The sequence below is a fragment of the Calidris pugnax genome, unplaced genomic scaffold, assembly GCF_001431845.1.
Source record: "Calidris pugnax isolate Ruff unplaced genomic scaffold, ASM143184v1 scaffold58, whole genome shotgun sequence".
Classification (NCBI taxonomy): domain Eukaryota; kingdom Metazoa; phylum Chordata; class Aves; order Charadriiformes; family Scolopacidae; genus Calidris; species Calidris pugnax.
The window spans coordinates 394,186-418,065 of NW_015090868.1; the positions used below are offsets into that span (position 1 = coordinate 394,186).

General features: G+C 41.6%; 1 protein-coding gene across 3 annotated transcripts; it reads right to left on the minus strand.

Annotated features, from left to right (window-relative positions):
• Positions 1–1,819: 1,819 nt before the first annotated feature.
• OCIAD2 (OCIA domain containing 2) lies at positions 1,820–23,590 on the minus strand. Of its 3 annotated transcripts, none has more exons than XM_014945532.1 (8): positions 23,497–23,590; positions 15,214–15,351; positions 12,678–12,771; positions 11,786–11,839; positions 7,876–7,923; positions 6,770–6,875; positions 5,436–5,523; positions 1,820–2,948 (listed from the first exon to the last, which is right to left on the minus strand). In XM_014945532.1, exons 2-7 carry the CDS (start codon positions 15,328–15,330, stop codon positions 5,442–5,444), a joined length of 501 nt encoding a protein of 166 aa, XP_014801018.1. In that variant the 5' UTR covers positions 15,331–15,351; positions 23,497–23,590; the 3' UTR covers positions 1,820–2,948; positions 5,436–5,441. The 3 variants fall into 3 exon arrangements, with proteins under 3 accessions (XP_014801018.1, XP_014801020.1, XP_014801021.1); XM_014945534.1 differs by lacking the exon at positions 23,497–23,590 and adding an exon at positions 15,952–16,026; XM_014945535.1 differs by lacking the exon at positions 1,820–2,948 and adding an exon at positions 3,596–3,756.
• Between the last annotated feature and the right edge of the window lie 290 nt (positions 23,591–23,880).

Sequence of the window (23,880 nt, forward strand, 5' to 3'; positions counted from 1 at the left end):
CCAGCTGGCTTGCCTAAAGTCCAGCTACCAAGTCAGGATCTAAATGTGCTTTTTTTTTTTACCCTACAATTGCTTTCTCTTCTAAAAGACAATTTTTAATTCTTAATTTTTTAGTTTGGATTGAGTACAGGATTTTTAAAATTATTTCAAATAGCTAATTTGAAAGCCCCGAAAGACAAGCAATCTATTGCAGCTGTTTGAGGTTAATGATGTCATTTATAGCTTTCCTCTTCTACACTGACCCTTTTTCCGCTCATAATTTCATACGGTGGATGGAGGCTTACATAAAGCTACCCACTTTGCATGCATCACAGCTGAAGGATGTATTTTGTTTCTTGATTTTAGCAAGGACACGTACTTCAACTAGGCTGTGCCATTCCTAAGCACACAGTTAAACTGCCTAGTCTCTGGGTGAAGGGAGTAAGCTCCATTTTCCATACACAAATGATTAATAGGAAGCTATGTGTGTTCATTGGATTTTTTTTAGCCTTTGTGTAACATCTTCCTGGCAAAAGGGAATGTATATCCTATTATTAGTAAAAGAAAATACTAAGAAAAGTTTTAGCTCTGTATAAACAATGCTTGATCCTTCGTAAGGTCAACTATTTTTCCTCCTGAAGATCTCTTTCCCTTTTATTCCAGAATGAAGTAAAGATCCCTAAATTCACTATCTTTAACTTCTGCTTTAATTAAAAACAATTTCTTTAACCTACTTGTATGGAATGCATGATACTAACAGTCAACATAGGTTAGCTTATTAAATTGTGCATAATTACTACAAAACAGCTGTACTAACTTACAGTTCTTAGAGCACTCTTTGTTAATCATCAGGAGCTTCTCTTCCCAAGTAGAAAAATTACGAGTGTCTGGCCATGAGAGCACGTGAGGTTTTGTCCAGCTCCTCCTGTCTCCCTTTTGCAGAAAGTAATAACGTAAAATAATCAGTAAGCATTTAAATGTTTATTTCTGCATCATGCAGAGGAACTACTACCGCCCTAACGCCCACTTTCTTATAGAACTTCTCATGTGAACTACAAAGCACTTTTTCAGGTTTCTTTACCAAATCTTAAGAAGCTTAAAAGTTTAACTAGGTCCTGTAAACCAGTCAATGTTAAAAAATCCCACCCCTTGAACACACATCCAGCCACCAGGAAAATCCAACACACCTCTAAGTCACAGCCCAATCAAAGCCAGTTGGCTCCAATTTTATCAAACTAAATACCACGGTGCAGAATGTGTTGTGAGTCTTCCCTATCCTTGTGTAGCTGGTGCTTTAAGGAGCGTCAGTTAACTTAAATGTCACATGATTTTAAAATTTTTAAGTTACACTTATGAAATATTGCAACATCATTATTACCTCATTGGAAAGGCCTGTCGCCCAGCTGCACCCTTGACTAGATTGTTGGTCATGCAAAGCAGGAGAAATTGTATTTTAACAAAATTAAATAGCAACCTTGCCAAAACATACCCCCTATTACTTCTCAAATCAAGGAGTATTATATGGAGCCTGACACCTGACAGGCTTAAATGATTTGGCCATAAATCCTTTAAAATGCTTTTAAAGGCCTTCTGAGGAACAGTCTGCCCATAAGCTGTGCTCATTTTTCCTTTGATATGCACCAATTTAGTGCTATTACAGCTTAGATTCACAAACAGCCTTTTTTGTCCATAACAGTATCGACATGAACATCGATCCACACAATTAGCTAATCAGAGCATTGCCTCTTGCAAAGTATGGGAATAAATTTAGAAAAAAAAAAGGAGACAATAATTTTCACATAACAGTACATTTATTACAGCAAATTAACAGGAAGCCTGAACAAAATTACAGGTAAAGTGAAATTAAGTAGCTAAGTCGTAACCCCAGGAGGTACCACTGACCACAAGAACAACCTCCTCACCAATTTGGAAAGGTATAAAATCTTAAAGGAGTAAAAGGCAGGGAGGCTACTTAGTCTAACCTTTCTCCTGGCTAGAAGAGACTCTAAAAGTGCCTTATCAGGGTGGTGAGTATTCAGCCTAATAGCTGGTTAAATGTAAATTTTACATTCTATATATCCTGCTTGCAGAATCTCTTTGTGCCCAGGTAAAGATGCGGGTTCAAAAGAGAGGTACTAACCTCAGGCACTGTATAAAAGCAAACAAAAAAAATAAAGCAACCCACAGAAGACAGGCTTCATCAGCTGACAGTGAAGCTAAAACTTTTCAGTCGCTGTATATTTGATTTCCATGGGAACACATTCACTGTGTTTAAGGGAAGCGTTTGCTTTTGATTTTCTGAGATATTTCATGGAAGTTTGTGTCTCAGGCTGGCTGTAGAGAGCACGTGCCATCTAGCTTCTTCTCAACAGACCACAAACTGTTCCAAAATATTGTATCATCTTGTTCATTATGCATGTGGCATGTGCTTTTGATATCCTCAGCAAAATGGACTTTTATGTAAAACTGGCCTATGAGAAGTTGGTTCAGCACCGTAACTGCAGTGGGACAATCCCCTAAGGAACTTCTAGCTTAGTACTCTCAAACCACTCCATAAACAAAGAGACAGCTCAGAGACTGAATAGCTGCTTAACCACAACATCATTTAAACATCCTCGCACTCTTTCCTTCAGACACAGAAGCCAAACATCCCAGTGTACGCCACTTTGCTCGCTACACAAAGTATGGCCAGCACCTAACAACAATAGACAAATTTAATTTTTCAGCACTAGGAGCTAAATTGCACTGAAGAGAGGAAAATAAACCAAAAACGTGCTGAGAAGAAAGATATGAGGAGAAAATCAAAAAGTGTATTACAAGAAACTGGTATTTACTATGAACAGAACTGCCTAACATTATGCAACTACTTCAAATAAGCTGATTTACACCAAATCAAAGACATCATTTCTTCTCAATAGAATAAAGCCTTGAAAGAAGCAGCTGATCTGTTTTTATCATCTTCACCACACCTGTAAATGGAATAAGAGGACCCGTTATTTAGCTGAGTGGCTAAATAACGATAAATAAATTTGGATGTGAAATGTGCAGCATCTTGGTGATTTCTGTGAGAACTCTGCAAAGTCCCTGAGGATAAAGACATGATCTTTGGACTCGCCAACATGAGTATAATTTCACCTGGGTGGTCCTCCTAGGCAATGCCAGAGCTTGCGATATAGGCTGAGCACGGATAGTGGTGAGATGTGCTCAGTAGAGTCTCTCTACGTTTTTAGAGCATAGTATGCTCAATTAAGAATTTTTATTGAAATATAAAAGAGGTTATGATGTTATTACTTTCTCTGTTTAAAAATATTTACAGTATTTATTTTCCTAAGTTTCTAAAACCTGTCCATCAAAACTGATTTCTGGCAAATTCAAAATATCACACAAAAGCCTAATACAATGGTTTTTTCCTTCCAGCAAGTAAAATTTGAAAGAAATACACTTGTATTTGTTTTCAGACTATGTGTCTGACTAAGCTTTGTAGCCCTTTTAAAAATGAACAAGAAGACCTAAGTGGCTGGTAAAAAGTGCAGTGACCAAGGTTTTTGGTGAACGTAGAGCTAGAACAGGGAACAGGTTCCACAGCAGAAATTCCAGGATCCATTGGAGGAGGAAAACAAACAGAGAGGCCTGTGGCATTCTGCACTCTTCCCTTCACACAGCTGCAAGACTCCTTTGTATTTGAGACAATTTGGAATTTATTTAAAAGCTAATTGGTACTTATGCACCAGAAAAAATATCGTCAGCTCACAGAGGAAGGCTGAAAAAGGAAAAAAGCTGAAAAAGAAATACGTTTGGATTTAAGGTTCAGAAAGGTCCAGCTTTGACAAACAGTGGAAGTAAATCCCACCATCAACATTTGATTCCACTACACAGGTAATTGCTAGTAAGTGACCATCCTCAATTAAATATGCTTTGGGGTCCTTATTTGAAACAGGTCAGGATACTGGCCTACATAAGCAAACATTCATTTAAGAGAAAATCTTCAAAAGCACTTAATCAGCACAGTAATGCAAGGGCTTAATTAAGCTCTCAACTGCTAATGGATTCAGGGTGTCATTCATCCACAGTTATCTAAGTCTGGCTCGCTCCTTCCTTTGTGCTAGCACTAATAACCCTCAGAAAGGTCTGATGGTTTTTCTTTTTCCTCCCCTTTCCTTCTGGATCTGATACCCAGCTGGAGGAGCGAGCTGATCTGAAGGGCCACAGTGCTTCATGATCTCCACAGCTGGCACAGGAGAAGCGCTGCCCATTTTGGTAGCAACCCTATTAAATGAGCCTAAGCCAAAAAGCATTTTTTGCTAGTGGCTCAGCAACTTGCAGCTCTTGATACGAAATGCTCAAGCAGTGGCAAAGTTGTTTAAAACCAGGTATTTATTCTAATGGCTTCTTTCAGGACAATCCTTACCGCCATAATGTATAGTTGCATAGTAAAAATCCATCAAAACATCTCTTCTGGGTAAGGAAACAGGTTCTGCTAGGATATTCCTTCTTATAGATCGTCTGCACTTCAGAGCAAGAAAGGGACCGAAATCAATATCCTTGTCTAAATTCCTACATAATGTATGCCAAAGGGACTCAATCCAACTATTTCTGCATCAGGCTTTTGTTCCGGGCTACAGCTAGAGCCATAACAAACTCGCATGGCAGGATTTCAAACAGACCCTCTGCTCTCCCCTCTCGAGGGCAGCCAAGCTATTTGCAAACACTTTCACACATTCCCCTGCCTGTGAGAAATGTAGGCCACAGCTTACCACAAGCAGAATGTGTGAAAATGCTTTTTAAAAGCCCAGCTGCTGGCCTGCTTTTTCATAGACAAAGAGTTAAAGTGCTTTTAAATACTCCCTTGACTTCCACCCTGTAAACTCTCCTTTTCTGCAAAGGGAACTTTCCCCTTTCTGGGGTGAAAACATCCCATGGGCTGTCTCCCCTGCCCCAGCGTGTTGCTGCTCTGGCACCAATCTTCTACTAGCCTTGCTACGGCTCTGGCCAAACCATACTACTGGATAAAAACCCAAACCACCAATTAAACAAACGAACAAACACCCCCAACCGTGTCTGCCTTTAGATTCTCAATATTTCAATGTATTTTTAAATACCAAAGTTATCCATAATTATTTGATTCTTAAGTTCAAAAAGTTGGAAATTGAACGGAGTTATATTTGTTTTCAAATAAGTAGTCAATGCAAATGAATTCTGATTAGGTGAATTAACAATACTCTGCTACAGCAAAAGCAGAAATTCCTCAGAAATGGGGGATTTAAAATTAGCATGAAAGGTATGGAAGGCAAAAAAGAAGAAAACAAATTACAAACCACAGATAGAGAATATTTCCTTGAACAATACTCTGATTTTAATCCATGATTGTCACTCTACTGTTCAAAGGTTTCAAACAAGAATATCACTCAACGTGGAAAGTAAAATGAGAATTGATTTTAAATTTCAGGGCTGCCTACCTGGGTCTAAGATGCTGAAGGAGTTGAACCTTCTTTCTCATTTGATCCTGATTTTGCTCTACATTCTTTGCAAGTATGACGACAACGCCTACAATATAGAAAGCAGACAAAGTATTCAAGAATTTTGCTGGTTGTCTTCTAATACAACCATTTAGCACACCAGCAAATGCTCCTGAAGAAGTAATCTCTTGTCTGAGTTCTCCAGTTGTTGTAACTGCTTTACAGGACATAAACTGCAAAAGGTGACATCTATATGTCTCAACCAATAAAACCCAATTATTATTCTTAACTACCATTTACAGCAAACACCACAATATAACAGGATTTTCTAAGCAGGAAAAGACAATCCTTGCCATTGTACCTATCAATAATGAGCAAACAGAGTTAGGAGCAAAGCATATAATAGAAAAGAGTGGCAAACAGCCATTTTGTGTAACACCGTGTGAGGAAAGTAACAGCTTTTTTGGGGGGAAAAACGGATGTGGAAAGATGCATGAACAATGAGGAAGCTTCCCAATATGAGTCAGATATTTTCATAGGCATAAAAGCTCACATTGGTCTGGGGGAAAGACGTGGAAAGACAGAGGAGAATGATCTTGTGGGCAGGATTTTTGGAAGTGCACTTTGTGTGTGAAAGGTGCATATGAGAAGCCATACTGGGAAAGAAAACTAGTACTGGCAGTTGAAGGAGGAGCTGGAAAAGAAGACAGAATGTGATTTGACAGGAAAGAGCACTTTATATGAAGTTTAGAAAACAATGACTAAAACATGGAGGTGACAGGAGGCAACCATTGACATCTATCATATCGTTAGAGCTGCGAGGTGGAAAAAATGCCATTGCAATTTGTGATCTTCATGGTTTGGCATGACAGCATGATGTTGGGAAAAACTGCAGAAGAGGAGGTTGGAATGTGCAGTGAGATTGAAATTATTGTTAAAATATGATAGTGTAAAAAAATCTGCTGTGTATTTGGCCAGATGTATTGTACAAAGGAGAATTCAAAGGACTGAGTGATATAACAGAAGATCGTGAGACACTTAGAGGCACAATACTAGATGAAAAGAGAACTAGTAACTGTTGTTCCATCACACTTAAAAGTATGATAATTTCATTTAAACAATGGATTTCCTAATGACAGCTATTACTCTGAGTTTAATTTTCATTGCTGAAGAATATGTAGTAGTTTCCAGTACTGACATACATAGCCTAAGGATGCAAGAGTAGTACCTCATGACCTGATCCCAAAATTTAAATTCATAGTTTTGCCGTATATTATTTTTACTATTGTAAAGACTGTTTTGATCTAGCATTAATGATTTAAATGAGCACAAACCTTTTTTCTCGTGGACAAGATGGTACAACACCAATTTCCTGGAACTTTTTTTGGCATTCTCCAATGTACGACACCTTTCCAATGGCAAAACCTAAGACACCAGCAACTAAAGACAGATAACAAAAGATTGTTAATGCAAGAGCTTAAATCAAGGGTATCCAATTAGCTCCATTTGAATCATACAATGATTTGTATGTAGTGTGTCTTCTCAAAACAGGTTGCAAACACATCTGAAGTTATACAGGGACTACAGAGATGATTTCAGTAACTATTGAAAACGGGCTACCTATCACGAGACATGGCAACTGGTCCAAACCAATGCAGACAGGAAAAGGTTATCATATTCATCTGCAATTAATCTGAGGAGCAGATTATAGAGAAAGCCCAAAACGAAATTAAATCACAATCTCAGCACTAATTTATCCTGCCCTTTTACGCACACCATGGTATTTCTGATGATGGCAATTTTAACACTTATCTTCTCAGGACTTCTAAGAAGCTAGAACATCAGCCTTCCATACTCTCACACTGGGGCTTTCACTCATTACAGACTCAGAATAAAAACATTACTTCATCATCCTCAATTTTCTGTTGAACTTCTGCTGAAGAGGGAATCAACTTTATTTCTTGCCATTTAAGAGCAAACTTACTGTACTGTACTGTTTCTGTGCTTTTATTTGTTGTCTGTATCAACATGGTCATAAATGAGACAGTTAAGAAATCAAATGAACATATGAAAAGGAAAATCTGAAAAGGAGTATATATATTTTATATATACTGTGATGGCCCCTTGATACCATAAGTGGTGTGATCTGCTAAGCATGGCTGATCAATGAGGTTGACATTATTTATAGGTGAGACTGGACTTTTTACCAGTTTGAGAGAACATATTAAGTAAATAGAAGCTGCTACTGAAAATGTTTACATTAAAAAAAATGTTTGAAATAACATTTATTTTTAAACACAGCAGAATTCTGATTTCCTAAAGCACTGCAGCAGTATCTCGTAAATTCCCAAAAAGGAAGAGTTTGAAAGGAGATTCTGAGACATGCATCTAAGGTCTGCAAATTACCTTTCTCTTCCTTTTAGAATTGGGTACAACTTACTTGCCATCTTAGGTAATGCACCGAATCTTGGGTTTGCTGAGAAAATGCCTACAATAAAAGGAAACAGTCAGAATACTTACTCATTTGAGGAACTCATCATCACTCAAAACTAAAGACAGGTTTTCTTTCCTACAAGCTTTTGCATTTCTGAAGGTGAAGACTGTACAAAAAATTTGTAAGTCCACTAACTCAGATTTAGGAACATCAGGGCACTTTCCATTCCACTAGTTCTTAGTGCATCCATTTTGGTGCAGTCACAGAATCACAGAATCACAGAATTGTAGGGGTTGGAAGGGACCTCAGAGATCATCGAGTCCAACCACAAAAAAAAAACAAAACAAAACAAAACAAAACAAAAAAAAAAAAACAAAAAACAACACCAGCTCCCACCACCTAAACACACAACAACCTCCAACCAAAAAACCATCCCCCACCCACACAGCACCCCACCACAAACCAGTAATCTTGGGCACTAGAGCATGCCCTGAAGAACCATGTCTACACGTTTCTTAAATCCCTCCAGGGATGGTGACTCCCCCACCTCCCTGGGCAGCCCATTCCAATGCTGGATAACCCTTTCAGTAAAGAAATGTTTCCTAATATCCAACCTGAACTTCCCCTGGCGCAACTTGAAGCCGTTACCCCTTGTCCTATCATCTGTAACTTGGGAGAAGAGACCGCCCCCCGTCTCTCTACAGCCTCCTTTCAGGTACTTGTACAGAGCGATAAGGGCTCCCCTCAGTCTCCTCTTCCCCAGACTGAACAACCCCAGTTCCCTCAGCCTCTCCTCGTAAGACTTGTGCTCCAGACCCCTCACCAGCTTCGTTGCCCTTCTCTGGACCCGCTCCAGCACCTCAATGTCCCTCTTGTGGTAGGGGGCCCAAAATTGGACACAGTACTCGAGGTGGGGCCTCACCAGTGCCGAGTACAGGGGGACGATCACCTCTCGGGCTCTACTCGCCACACTGTTCTTGATACAGGCCAGGATGCTGTTGGCCTTCTTGGCCACCTGGGCACACTGCTGGCTCATGTTCAGCCGACAGTCGACCAACACCCCCAGGTCCTTTTCTGCCAGGCAGCTCTCCAGCCACTCTGCCCCCAGCCTGTAGCGCTGCAGGGGGTTGTTGTGACCGAAGTGCAGGACCCGGCACTTGGCCTTGTTAAACCTCATCCCGTTGGTCTCGGCCCATCGATCCAGCCTGTCCAGATCTCTCTGCAGAGCCTCTCTACCCTCCAGCAGATCAACACTGCCACCCAGCTTGGTGTCGTCTGCGAACTTACTGAGGGTGCACTCGATCCCCTCGTCCAGATCATTGATAAAGATGTTAAAGAGAAGTGGCCCCAGTACTGAGCCCTGTGGGACACCACTCGTGACTCATAGAGAGAAAAAAATACAGACTTTGCAGGATTCAGTTCAGGCAGAGGTTCAGAGAGTAAATCAACATGAAAGCAGTGTGGCTACCACTGATGACACCTGCAACACTGCAGGAGGAGGAGATGGTGGCCTATGTTCCAGCACAAACCAACCTTGTGAATATAATAGCAAATAGAAAACTCCTACTCAGGGTTCAGCTTCTTGTGCTGCAAGAAACACGCCTGAACAGTTCTTCAGTGGTTTTCTGTGGCTATCAGTTGAACTCATGTTAAAGTGTACCACAGATACCTATCCTCCTCCTCTGGAGAGAAGAGATCATATTTTTTGGCCTTTATGAGGAGGATACAGTGTGCAGAACATGAAAACTGAAAGATTAGCTCTTCTGACCAAAATCCACCTCCCTCCAGTTAACACCAGGAGGTGGACCTGCGTCCAGCTCTGGAGTCCTCAGCACAGGAAGGACATGGACCTATTGGAGCAGGTCAAGAGAAGGACCACAAAGATGATCAGAGAGCTGCAGCACTTCTCCTATGAAGAAAGGCTAAGAGAATTGGGGTTGTTCAGAGAAGAGAAGGCTCTGGGGGCACCTTGTAGCCCCTTCCAATACCTAAAGGGGCCTACAGGAGAGATGGGGAGGGACTCTTTTATCAGGGGGTGTAGTGATAGGAAGAGGGGTAATGGTTTTAAATTGAAAGAGGGGAGATTTAGATTAGATATTAGGAACAAATTTTTTACTGTGAGGGCAGTGAGACACTGGAACAGGTTGTCCAGAGAAGCTGTGGAGGCCCCATCCCTGGAGGTGTTCAAGGCCAGGCTGGATGTGGCCTTTAGCAACCAGGTCTAGTGGGAGGTGTCCCTGCCCAGGGCAGGGGGTTGGAACTCAATGATCTTTAAGCTCCCAGCCAACCCAAACCATTCTATGATTCTATGATTATAGCTCTGCAAGCGTGTGTCTGGCAGAGGGGTGCCATACTGTGGAGGAGGGCTGCACACAGCAAGAATGCCATGGCAAAGGGAAGGGAAGCTAACACTGTCTGCACTGTTCCATGCATTCAAACAGTATTAAAGAGGCTCAGAAGCTCCACCTTCTTCTAGAGCCACTGTACTGCCTGCGGTCATCAGGGAGGAGTGTTTAGACAGAGGAGCATTCAGTCTATGCTAAGTGCAAGGGCCTTCGCCCACTGGCATCTGTGCAATTTTAAATTGGGTCTTTCAGGGGAGGGAGGAACAAAATTGCTTTTTGTTTCTAAACAGCCCCCCTCTTCCAATTGCTGACACACAGAAATGATTATTTAATATGGTCACTTGTTATTTCATAGCTGATAAGAAGTGTCAAAGTACAACGGAGAGAAACTGAGAAGAGTACCCGTTGGCAGAGGGTGGCATATTAGCCACTGAGACCAGCCCAGTGCCCTTCCTATCACTCCTCACCCTTTTCAAATCTGTAAACCTTTGCCTTCCCTCTCACACATTTTCCTTTGCTTCTTGCCTCCCCATCTGCCTGCAATCTCACAGGTCAAGAATGCAACAGGGAACTTACATCAGCCTCTTGTGATATAACACAGCTTTCAGGTTTTCTACCCTAGTCCTCCTGACCATCTTACTAAAAAAAAAAAAAAAAAAAGAATTTGATGAGGAAGAAACACAGTAATAGTGGCTGGAACAAAACAAGGGGCTTGCAACCACACACTGTTGAGAAAAGGCTCAGCCATTTCCACCTCCTCCATTTGCTGTCTCCCACCACCCGTCCCTTATAGCCCCTGAATTCTTTTCTGTTTCTTGCTTCAGGCCCTGTGATTTTTCTCCTACCTGCCCTTGCTGTAAATGGCTGCTGAGGCAGGCTGAAGGACTCTCTTATTTGCTCTTGTGGGATACACCCATCTTCACAGTCTTCAGGGTGGACGCTCTTCACTATTTACCCAAAATGCTAACCTCAACCTTATTATTAGTCAAGACTCCCAGAAGGAAAACTACATACTGCACACTCCAATGTGTAGAACCAGGCTCACCAACCACATAAGCAGAACACAATTCTCTTCTGTGTTTGCCTGCAGATTGCAAGACATCTCTATAAAAAGCTCTCCGTCTCCTCACTCTGGCAGTATTCCTTGTCCCTTTGCACCAAAGCTGCATTCATATTGATATGTGGTCAGTGTAACAACACTGCCAGCGTTTCTCAAAGAAACCAGCAGTTAGAGCTACAGTACCCGATCCTGATGCCCCTGCTCAGGTTGTACGATACTCTGCCCCACATCCAGTCCCAGTGAAGAAGACTCTACTCAAATACATGTGACCACGGTGACAGAATCTAGCCACCAGACTTTGAATTCATAAATTCTCTTTTCAGTTCATGTTCTTTCAAAAGAATGACTGTGGCAATGCATACATAATGATCAAATCACTAACAATGATGGTGATGAGTGAGAGGAATATTGACCTTGAAAACCAGCAGGCTTCAGGGAAACTTGCATTTCAGTATTAATTCCAGAGTCTGAACTTCATAACTTAGGACCATAATGCATTTTTTATATTTACCTTTTGAGACCAGCCCCTGGGTGAGAAGCATGCTCCCAAGAGACAAAGGAAGAGCTGTAAAAACAAAAAGGAGTATATTTGGTATCACCCCAAATTACTATTTATATGTTAAATGTTTTATACGTTAAATATTTCATATATTTAGAATGTTACACACATTACTTATCTTCTAAACATTAACTTTGCGTACTGCTTTAATCACCTATTACATCTGCTCATTCAGATTACTGTTTCTTCAAAGCAAGGATGTGTTCATACAGTGCCAGACATCAGGCATGCTGTAACATCTGGAGCTAATGCATTGTATATATATTTATTAAACAATACCTTCCATAATCTGAATATCTCCTCTAAGTACTGCAATGCTAGTCATGACAGCAGCTCTGATTAAAAGCTGGAACCCTTTTCAGTCTTGATGTATAATATAGATACAAACTGACCTACTTAAAAGGCACTAAAACACTAACTAATCTTTTAGAAGTTCTAAAAGATTTCCCAAGAAATTCTAAAGAATTCACAAACCCAAGAAACATAGCCATGCCTGACTTTCATTCAAAAGCAAGAATAAGTATGCAATAAAGTAAAACATTCCTCGGGTTGTTTTAATAATGGGCTTCAAGAATGGAACCAACTCTATGACTGTTAAAGTACGTTCATATTAAACAAGAGCTTAATTCAACCAGCTTTACCTACAATGATTACACAAATAATTCAGTTAACCTTATAGTAACATATTGCTCACCTTAATATAAGGTGACAGGGTTAACTCACAATAATATTCCAACAAAACCCAATGTATTATAACCAAGGGTATGGTATTTTGCAACCAGTTTTGCATAAATACATCACGAAGTCATTCTCAGTGTGATAAGAACAAGTTTGGATCACTCACCTCTGTACCAGAAACTTTCCTTTCTGCATTTTTTACGGATCCTTGCAATTTCTTCAGCATTGTGAGTTTGTGACTTGGGACAATAGAACATTGTCTGAAAGGATAAACCTGGGTTAGCTTATTGAATTTGATCTCATGGGAAGAAAAAAGAAAATCAATTAAAGAAGACAAATTATTTAAAAACAAATAAAATACAATGTAAAAACCAATCAAACAAGCAAAACTCCCTGTTCTGTTGCTAGCAGTCTGATGAAATACTTGACACCATAGTACAGAAACGGAAAGAACTACATAGGTTTTAAAGTTAAAACCACTCATCCGGTTGGTCTATACTTTACTAAAATAGCTCAGCTGCTGCTTACCCCAGAAATATATTGCGTTATTTCTGTTAGACATTTCATTCTTAAGAACTACATCAGCTTTCTGGGGAAAAAATTACAGGAAATACAGACTGCTAGTTTCTAAAAATTAAATTCTGCCCCATACAGAAGTCAATTTAAGTTCAGTAACAGTAAATTTTGCAAGTATTCAGAAAAGGGTCAACATGAACGCTGTCAGATTCCCCTAATTAGCCGAACTTTGTATCTGAGCAGTTTAAACATATTCACGGCATTAACTGAACTCAGCCATACCAGCTTCACCTTCTTAATAATTAGCTCCTTTTAGGCTGATGGTAGCTCCTTTTTTTTTTTTCCATTTTGATTGTGAGAAAAGAATGATAGTATTCTCTCCTGCATTCTACTATCCAGGGCATTGACATGTGGATATAAATAGATTTTTTTTTCTTTCTTTAAGAGATTACTTGGTTATCAGCGTTAGCATTTGTGGTATCATAATTGGACACCTAAAATATACGGGTGTACTGGTTTTGGCTGGGAAAGAGTTTATTTTCTTGATAGTAGCTGGTATGGTGCTGTGTTTTGGATTTGTCACCAAACCAGTGTTGATAACCAGGGCTGTTTCACTGCTGAGCAGTGCTTGCACAGCATCAAGGCCTTTTCTGTTTCTCAGGCTGCCCTGCCAGCGAGTAGGCTGGGGGTGGATGAGAAGTTGGGAGGGGACACGGCTGGGACTGCTGACCCCAACTGACCCAAAGGATATCCCATACCATATGATGTCACGCTCAGCAATAGCAACTGGGGAAAAGAACGAGTTGTCAAGTTGAAATTTTAACATTTTCTTGTAAAACCACAACCTATACAAACATTCTTGAAAGCACCCAGACTTTGTAGACCAAGCAGCACCTTGGGAAAAAGAGCACATTAGTCTATTACAGGATTCTACCTCATTTTATGCCTGACTGATCCATGATTTTGTAATCATAATAATGAAATGCATTTATTGGCTGCAGCCACATATTTCACCTTTTAGCTAAATAACATCTTCATCCTTCTTCAAGCACTGCTCCCAGCAAAGTTAATGGTGGTGCTGCTTGGGAAATGGTAGAGAACTAACTCCACTCCAGGCTCTAGAGAACCACACCAAACTGGTTTCACAGCAAGGTCACAGCAAACACAATAAAACCCAAACAGGCTGAGTGAAAGATAAGGAAACGAGTGTCAGGGCCTTAAGTGCACCAACAGGCTTTGCAACCTTTCTGTCCCCATACATACCCTGCCAGGGGTTTGGTTGCTTGGGCTCAAAGTCAGCTCTAACAGGGCACAATTTTGTAATACCAAATTAGACTGAAGCTGGGAGAAAGAGCTGCAAGAAGCTTTTCTCAGGAGCTGCATTTAAGCTCTGGCCCTCACCTGTTGTAGGTATGCCTGTGGCTGGCCTTTTACAATGATGATCCCTATGTTGCCTTGCTAACTTGATGTCCTGGCTTACCACTAAATTTGTCGTATTCCTACGGACTTGCCTGGCAATCACTGGACCAACTGTTGGCTGACCTCAGTTAACATTACTGGATCTTGCTCTGCTCCTGTTTTTTGGGATACTCTGGTACTGTGCTCCTTGTCCCTGACGTCACAACCCCTGCCTGACTGGCTGTAACTCATGGCTCCTGGGTCATCTTCCCTTGCAGATCAGCCCACTTTTGCTGCTCTCTGGCAGTGACTGGTTAGAAACAAGGTCATAGCTCATTTAAACTCTTTGTGGTTACGTATTTATAGCATAAAGTGGTAAAACTGGAAGCCCTGTAGGTAGCCGATTTTTCCAGCAGAGGGGAACGCTAATCTTCCTGGAGGGCAGGTTCTTGTGCAGTACTGTTCCCTTCTATCCTTCTGAATACACACACGCACAACTCAATGGGCACAGGTTATACTGGACTAGCACTCAGACACTACAGCTCTGACAGTTCGTAACTAGTTTAACTAGCACAGCATTAATCAATGCCCATTATCTCAAGACTCAAAAGCTCCTAGCCATCTGAGTGTAGGGAATCAGGAAGAAAAACACAAAGCCCTTTCTCCTCTTCATTTATGTACTTAAGCTAACAGACATCTGTTTCTCTTTTCAATGAGAGTGACCAATGCAAAATCCCTGTCATTCACTAGCAATAGCATCAAAATAAAAAGTAGGAAACCCAGCTTACCCATCCAGTTTGCTTTGGTGGAGATGTCTGACTTTCCTGTTGGGTTGTTTCAGAAGACATTGTCTCTCTCTGTGTACTCTGCTGCTGCTCCTGGTCAGCAGATACCGTGTGCTTCATGCTTGGTTCCCTCTCTTTCTCCTAGGTACAAAGGTAAACAGCCAAAGTATATTGATAATGCAAGTCCACTGTTCACTCAAACCCATTAATGACTGGGTTGAAAGGAGTATATTTTTTTACAGCAAATAGCGTCCAGCCGATTATATACAGCTTACAGGGCAGTGTATCACTTAGTAGCAGTAGAGTTGTGTGCAGCCTAATTCAAACAGGGAAGTTGTGAAGTACAATTAGATGCTGGACCATGACCTAGCACAGCACTCTGAATCAGAAAGAAATGAGAGCAAATATGAGCAAGTCATCCAAAACCATTTTAATTTGTATTGTATTGCAGGCAAAAAATTAACTTCTTCAGTGTGCTGTCCGGATTCACTGTACTCTTCTGTCCTTATTGTCAGGATCTGAAGTCTTGATTCCCCAGGACTCACAATGCAAGCCTATCACAAACCACACCTGCATTTCCAACACACACAGTCCAGTTACAAACACGCTTAAAAAACAACCCCAAAAACAAAACTAAGATGAATAAATAGATTCCAAAGAGTTTTAGAGTTGTAGTCTTCCATGCCTGAGAATTGAAATCTATTTCTGGACTAATTCAAACATTTAAACTGTGATTTTTACCTAGCACTTCGCTGCATGGCTGGCACTTTATTTATCAACATCCAGAGCACTGCTGCTTTTCTAATGGTGCCTCCTGAGAACGGTGGCACTGAGCAAGGCTAAAGCAACTGAAAAGGACAGAGTTAAACAAAGAAACATATGCAACAATTTAATAACCTGAATGGTATTTGGCATTCATAAACCACTTCCTGCACTTATTTTGGGGTCAGTTACACAGCCATAAAGTTGAAACAATGTCTGCTTCACGCATGTTGGATATTCAGACAGCAATGCTTTTTTAAGTGATGGAACAGAAGCAACATGACCTCCTCTCCCCTTAGTAAAAAGACTCAATTAAGCATTGCATTCACAAAAATCTGCACTTTATTCTCAGTCACTCTCAAAAATGACAACGACCACTGTGTCTCTGAAAAAGTTTAAGTCTGAAAGTGCACATAATGCTGGGAGAGCCCACAGCTCCTTATTGTCTGCCTCACCCTGACTAACTAAAAGCAATTTAATTTTCCATCAGCCTCTCGTCACCGAATGCAAAAATGGAGATAAAAGATGAGAAAAATGCATAAAACTTTAAAGAGGTTTACGTCAATCAAAGACACAAAATTTATTCTTATTTGCTTGCTTATTCTTATCTGCCTACCTGTGCAGATGACTGCATAAAAAGCATCACTATGGACTGATATGGTTTCTAACTGCTGCAACAGATTTTAACCGCTCATCTTTTTCATGAGGATAAGAAAGTTGAGTCACTGGAGAAAATAAATAACATGAAAAAAAAATTTAAAGGAGTATAAGTTAGGTTATATAAATTTGCAGCTTGCCATTAAGCTCCTGTATTGTTTTCAGCTTACATTTCTCCAGTTATTCAGCTGCACTTCCACTTCAACATAACAAAGAATCCCAAAAATACGTAGTCCTTCAAGCAGCTTCCTGGGACCTCTCCCACTTGGGATGAAAGCTGAAAGCTATACCGGTGACAACGAAGCAAAGGGACAGAGTCAAGGTCATCAAAATATTGTTTAATTTAATTATTAATATGATTACGTAGCACACATGCTGCCTCCTATCTGAGGAATGTAAAAGTGTTCCAGTGTTTGGGGCATCATGTTTTGGAAAAACAACTGTCATCCCAAAAAAACCCTTTATTTGCATTGACCTACTGAAGAAACATAACATTCAAGCATATTTTTACTCTAATGCTTATTGCTGTTTTCTCAACCTAACTATGTAATTGTTAGTGTAACAATTAATTGTATCTTCTCTTAGCTGCCTTGGGAAGAATTCCCCAACAATGTTATTCTTCTGTTTAACTGAAATACTTATATAACGCTTGATTAAATTGATGTAGTTTGCAAGGACCAAATTTAAAAAAAAACCTTGTTCCTACTCTACAAGAACTGTTCTGCGTCATTTACTCATTTACAGAAGAAACAGCTAATATTAGACTCCTTAAAGATCTCATGGTTTTGATTCTTCTAACTGGTTTGATAAAGCAGCAGTATGGAAGAAGATAGCTACGTTTTTTCGGATATGAGAATTGCCAACTCTATGTACTCTGTTTTCACTAAGAAGCCTCCTTCCAAGCAGGGATGGTGACCACATAATTTCTAAGATTACTTGAGGGAAAAGGCGAGAGCCAAAATTTCATGTGTTAACCAGTATATACAGTTGACCAAGATCTACCAGTGCCCAAGGCCAGTGTCACTGAAGTACAATGATCACTGAGACAATTCGTTAGAACTCAGAGAGGCCGTGTAAGGACTAAGTGTCTGTTGAGGAAAAGGGGAAGAGTCACTATGATGTTTGACATGTGGCTTCTGAGCTGGCACTTTATTTTAAATCCTGGCTCTTATTTTGAAGAAGAGTCAACAGAGCAGCTGCACTACGTCTTGGATGAAAAGCTCCCTACCAACAACTGGGTGGACACCACGAAGAGGATGAGTGCCTCGCTCTTGCCTGGCTGTGGCCCTGCAGCACCTGCTCAGCTTTCTGCTGAGGGTCACTCACCCGGAGCTCAGCACGCCCAGCGAGAACAAGCTATTACTTTCATAGAATCATAGAATCATAGAATTGCCCAGGCCGGAAGGGACTTCCAAAGGTCATCTAGTTCGACCTCCCCGCAGTCAGCAGGGACACCCCCAACTAGACCAGGTTGCCCAGGGCCTCATCGAGCCTCACCTTGAATATCTCCAGGGAAGGGGCCTCAACCACCTCCCTGGGCAACCTGTTCCAGTGCTCCACCGCCCTCACAGTGAAGAACCCTCTCCTAATCTCCAATCTAAATCTGTTCCCCTCCAGCTTGAAGCCATTGCCCCTTGTCCTGTCACTGCAGGCCTTTCTAAACAGGTTCTCCCCAGCCTTCCTGTAGGCTCCCTTCAGGTACTGGAAGGCTGCTATTAGGTCTCCCCGGAGTCTCCTCTTCTCCAGGCTGAACAACCCCAGCTCCCTCAGCCCTTTGCGCTAGGTGCTTGCTCCAAGGGCAAAGGATGTGGCTGGGGACGTGCGAAACGCCGGGAGTTTCCTGGGAAGGAAGAGTGATTGCAATCAGGCCCTGGGCAGGCGTCCACTCCAGCCAACTCCAGCCGGCTCCGCTGACCCGGCCACCGGGCCTGCTACACCCAGCCACGGCCCCGGGCGAAGGGGAAGGGGAGAGGGCGAGGTGCCGGGCGCTGGGGGGAGACTCTCCTGATGAACCGCCGCCTGCCCCCCGCCCCGGGCCGGCCGCCGAGAGCCACGCCACCCCCGGCTTTCCTCCCGCCGTGACGCCGGAGAAATCCGGCCCCCCGGAGCTCAGCCCCTCCGGGGCGCCGGGCCAGCGGCGGAAGGGGAAGGGGGCGGCCCGGTCGGTCCCGGCAGCCGGTGATGAGCGGGGGCCGGGCGGGCACCGAGCAGCCCTCGGGGCTGAGGCCCCCGCTGGGCTCCGCCGCCACCTCCCGGTCACCGGCGGCAGGGACAGGGACAGCCGGGACTCCGTTTTAATATCGGTATCAACCACAAGTAAATAAAAAAACCCACTTTCATCAGTCAAAAATTATATAAAAAGTTATCCCGGAAATGTGAGTTCCGGGAAAGAGGGTTGTTCCTCCAGGAATGCTGGAAAAATAACTCCGCTTTCTCTGAAATGACAAACGCAATGCCTTTCTCTAATGATAAGCTTCATGAAACAAAGCACGTAAACCCGAGTTTTATTTTGCGTTTTATCATTCATAGAAGATAAACTTTCAAAGTCTTTGGGGCTTTTTTTGGTTAGTTGGTTTTGGTGCTTTTTTAAAAATATTTTTTTAATTTTTTTACAGCGAGACATAGTTTTTCGTAGAGCATCCTAACTGGTGAGACAACACTTCCTTGCTTATCATGAAACAAACAGCTTGCAAGATCACCATTATCCTTCCTTCTTTTGCATGACCTCGGCATCTCAATTTCATAATCGATATTACGTAAATCATAATTCATTTTCTTAAGCCCAAAAAGGCTTCCAGAAGTCTTGGCTGCTTGAAGCCCCTTTCCCTGGAGTATTCTCTCACTCTTACCAGCCAAACCAGACCGCTGGGCTTTACTGCTGCAAAACGTGCTCTGCACATACAGGTTTGGTGAGAGCGATGTCCTAAAACAGCTCTGGAAAGTGTACCTACATCTCCTGTCATCTAAAATTTCTTCTTGAAATTACACGTAAAGAAAGACTTACCAGATACTGGCCACACGCTATTCTGAAAACTACAATATACAAGAAAATCCCACGTGAAGCAAGTCCCCAACAACCAGTTATTTCTCAGCTGGTTCAGTCTGAACTGGTCATAAAGTGAAAAAGCACTGGAACCACCATTTCCTCGTGGGGCATACGCAGGGTGGGTGGTTGCTTGGATTCTTGCACCTTCCTGTGCAAAAGTGCCTATTAAAAATCAGGTTATGCTTCTTTTTCAGTTTAACTTTAAAGTTGGTTATCACAATTGAGTATGTTCCTCAAACACTCTTTGTTCTTAAGATTTACCCGAAAGTACTTCAGAGCTATGAAAATAGAGAGAAGCTGATAGAAAGAAATCAATAAATTTTAGTGCTTCGGAATAATAAACACAAATCAAAAGAGATCCTTACCCCTCCCAGAACAAAACCAACCCCACAGATCAAAGGAAAAAACAAGAGATACCAAAAATAAATAAAAAAACCCCACAATATGGAACTGAATCCTCAGCTGAGGAGTTTTCAACTGTTAGAGTTGAAAGAGATCGAGGAGCTGAGATTTCCCAAACTCAGGGTAGGTTTACAGGCTCTGGCTGCTTGTCTGAAGAACCTTCTAGAAAACACTGCAGGGTTGCCAGGATCCTGAGGTTCACCACATCCACCAAAGGCAAAGCCTTTCCAGTGTGTGTGTCTAACAGAAACCCACAGCAGGAGGAGGAACACGGTTTGTTTGTTCCCTGAAACAAAGACCTGGAGTAACAGACGCACAGTGCGGTTACAAAAATGTATCAGTCATGAAAACATTTAGAGCATGGAAAACCGCATAGGAATTACACTGTAGGGCATTGTTCTCATGCTAATGGGAGTGGGAGGTGAGGGTGAATGAAAAGACATCAAAAGTCACAGCAGGAAACAGTCAACATACTTCTGAGTAAAATATTAAACTGTCCTCACTATGTACCAGAAATCATGTAATAGTATTTTATGTCCTGGCTGATTCTTGGAGGCACTTATTTCTATTCTACACTTGTTCTGGCCTATCTTGTAGTAGAAACGAATGGCTGACAATTATCAGATATTCAAGCTTTAGGATTTTAATTTCTCAGCATGAAGAAGGCTGTAAAACAGCCACAGAGTCTTCTCTTCTCTTAGGATGCACAGCTATATGTGTAATTCCTTTCCTCCAGTAAAGACCTGCAACAGTAGCTGATTTCAACAGGGTTATAGGTGCTTAGATCCTGTAATCAGACTTAATGGTACCTGCCATTTCTAATACATATCGAAATTAATCAAGACCCATTATACAGAGTTACATTACTGGAATTATTCTGGGGCAATGTTTGTGTATCATGTCCCACAGAACATTTTACTGAAAAAGGTCGTTAGCAAGTCTCAATATTTATTAGTCCTGTGTTTTAGGGCTAATTTACAAGAGATGAGGCTACACTTCCGCTCTGGTGTAAGAAATTAACAGTATTTTGTAGTCAACATACAGTAACCTTGAGAAAACGACAACCAAATTAACGTTGACTATGAATATGCATATAGAGTTTTGCATAACAGATGTAAAGGTAATGATTAAGAAGCTTTACACTGTTGTGCAAACTGCGAGTCTTTGTGTTTCCACTGCGACTGTCGCTGGTGCCCAACTGTAAACTCCAACCCCAGCTTTTTTCCAGAGTTGCTTTCTTAATGCTAATTTGTGTTTGCACTTTTATGCTTTTTTCCTCTATTTCTCTGGCCCTTTCTCCTCTCTTTAGTCATCTCTACATCTCTACTGGGCAATATGCAAGGATAACTTCTCCCAGGGGTCTGACAGTTCTTTTAAATTCCATGTGTTTATTTTGAGCTTCAAAACACGCTTGTATTATAGTTTTAACCTAAATAAAGCATTGCTTTTTACAATCACTAGCTTTAGAGAGGTTTACCCCTCTTGATACCAATACAATTATGGGGCTGTAATTTATTTTCTGTTAAATTCAGATAATTTGTTTTGTCTGCCTTACATAAAGGGTATAATAAATACTATCCTAAATTGAAGATGTTCCTTTTTCTGTGAGTGGAAACTCCTACTGTAGTATGCTATCTTGGTTTTGCTGGTTTGCCACCACTGTATTCCTGTATAGATCAAATGCTATGGCTTTATTTTTTATCAGCTACACATGCAGCACTCCAAGAATAAAAAAATTATAGTGAAAGGCATTCCTACACATATATGTGTAATGAAGCACCTTGTAAGCATTGACTTTGGTTTTTAAGACATGTCTGTTTTAATTTCAAAACAATATATCTCAAAGCTCCCTTCTCATGCTCAGATGCTTATCTGTTTGTCAACTCTATGGAGAGAACTGGAATGCAACTTTGCTAAATTTTAAGCCAAACTGAGTAGTTACTAAGAGTCTCAGAGAGAGTACTCAGAATACAGTGGCTAAATTTGTCAGGAATTGCATTATTTTCATTGCATTATGAGTTTAATGGAAGCCACACAAGCACATCAGGTTCGTGATTCCAGTTGTGTCTAGTTTTACCGGAACTCCATGTAACCATGAAGCAAGATACTGTAATTAGAAAAAGTATTGCAAAATTCTTTCAAATATTTATTGGCTGAATACATCCTGTGAGTGTCACACTCTTGCTACGCATCTACAAAAGCAGCCGTGTTCTGGGTTTGCTCTGGCCAAGGATCTCATCTTACAAGTTCCATTTGCGTCATGCCACAGCACGATGAAATGGTGTCATGACTTGCATAATCCTAAACCAGCGATAAGTGAACTTGGCGACTATTCTGGGGTGACTTTTCTTAAATGAAGAAAATACAAGATGCCTTTAGCTACATGGAACTTGGGAGAAGTGAAAAAAGAAAGAAGGTCATTAGACCTACAAGTCTCATTCTTCCTTCCCTGGCGAGGTCGACTTTTTCATCAAAATGTTTCAGTTTTTTTGCGGACATTTGAAACATATGTATGTTTTCAAATACCAACCAAAATTCAACAGGGTTTCTGTAGCTAGCCAAACACCATGATACGGCAGGGTAAATTAACTTCTTGATTGTGAGACTACTGAAACAAATTTTTCCTTAGTACTATGCCCCCCCAAATTTTTTGACATGAATTTATTGCTAGTAATATGTCATATTTAACATGTGTCAGGGGTTTATAGTTTACTCCTATGGATTTGGAGTTTCACAAGCGCAAGGGAAAGAAAATGCACATCAGGAGGTTTGTTTAGAACGGGACAGCAGTTTTAACACAAATGAGAAAATATAGCTGGCAGTTTCATAGGGTACTGTATGAAGACAAATTAAACTTAAGAAGATGATGCAAAGAAGAAGATGCAAAAGGGCTTTTTAGTTCTTAGTTCATAGTTCAAAATTTACTTTTCATGCCGAAAATGAAATTCTAAAATTCAGATTTTGCTTATGTAATCCTTTTGGCAGAACTTGGCAGCTGTGATCATGGCTGGGTTCACACAGCTCAGGGTTTCTTCTTAAATTAACAGACGGAGTGGTTTAAGCCTCAACCCAGGAATCTTAGCAAACTAAATGCTTCTTTTGGTGCTTTCTGCAGACAGGATTGCTTATCAGAAGTCCTTAGCACATTTCATTACGAAGAGCACAATCTGAACCCGCTTCCGGCCCTCAATCTCCCTCCTCCAGTCGTGTACCCCCCCCCAAAAGACAGCTAGTAAGCTAGTAACAGTTAATCGACCATGTATTTACACAACTAGCAAGTGACCCAGCTCCTCTTTTCCCCATCAGCCTGTCTGATGACAGCCCTGAAGTAGATTCTGTTTTGTTACATGCTGGTGTGACCATCCAGTGGACAAAAGCTCCTTTGGTAACACAGCAGTGAAGGGACAAGATGCACTCACCGTTCCTCGTCAGCTGTGAAGAATAAACTCCGGGCACCCAGGCTGACCTCGCTGAAGAAACGCCTTCTTTAACGAACACCTCTTCACAGTCACCTCATACCCGCACCATCCCCTCTAGCTGCGGTGCCATCTCCATGAGGGCTTTGTCACCACGAGCACCCCGGTGACGGCACGGCCACTGGGTCTGTGGGGCTTCTGCCTGCTCGGCAGCCGCTCTGCAGGCTCGGACGGGGGGGTCACTCCTCTCCCTCACCAGCCAGGCCGCTGGGATACAAAGGAAACTCAGCCCTCAGGAGTGGGAGGCCCAAGGGAGCCGCCATTTCTGTCAGCGATGGCGCGAGGGCCGAGACCGGTGGGCTAAAGAGCGGAACCATTACTGTCCCC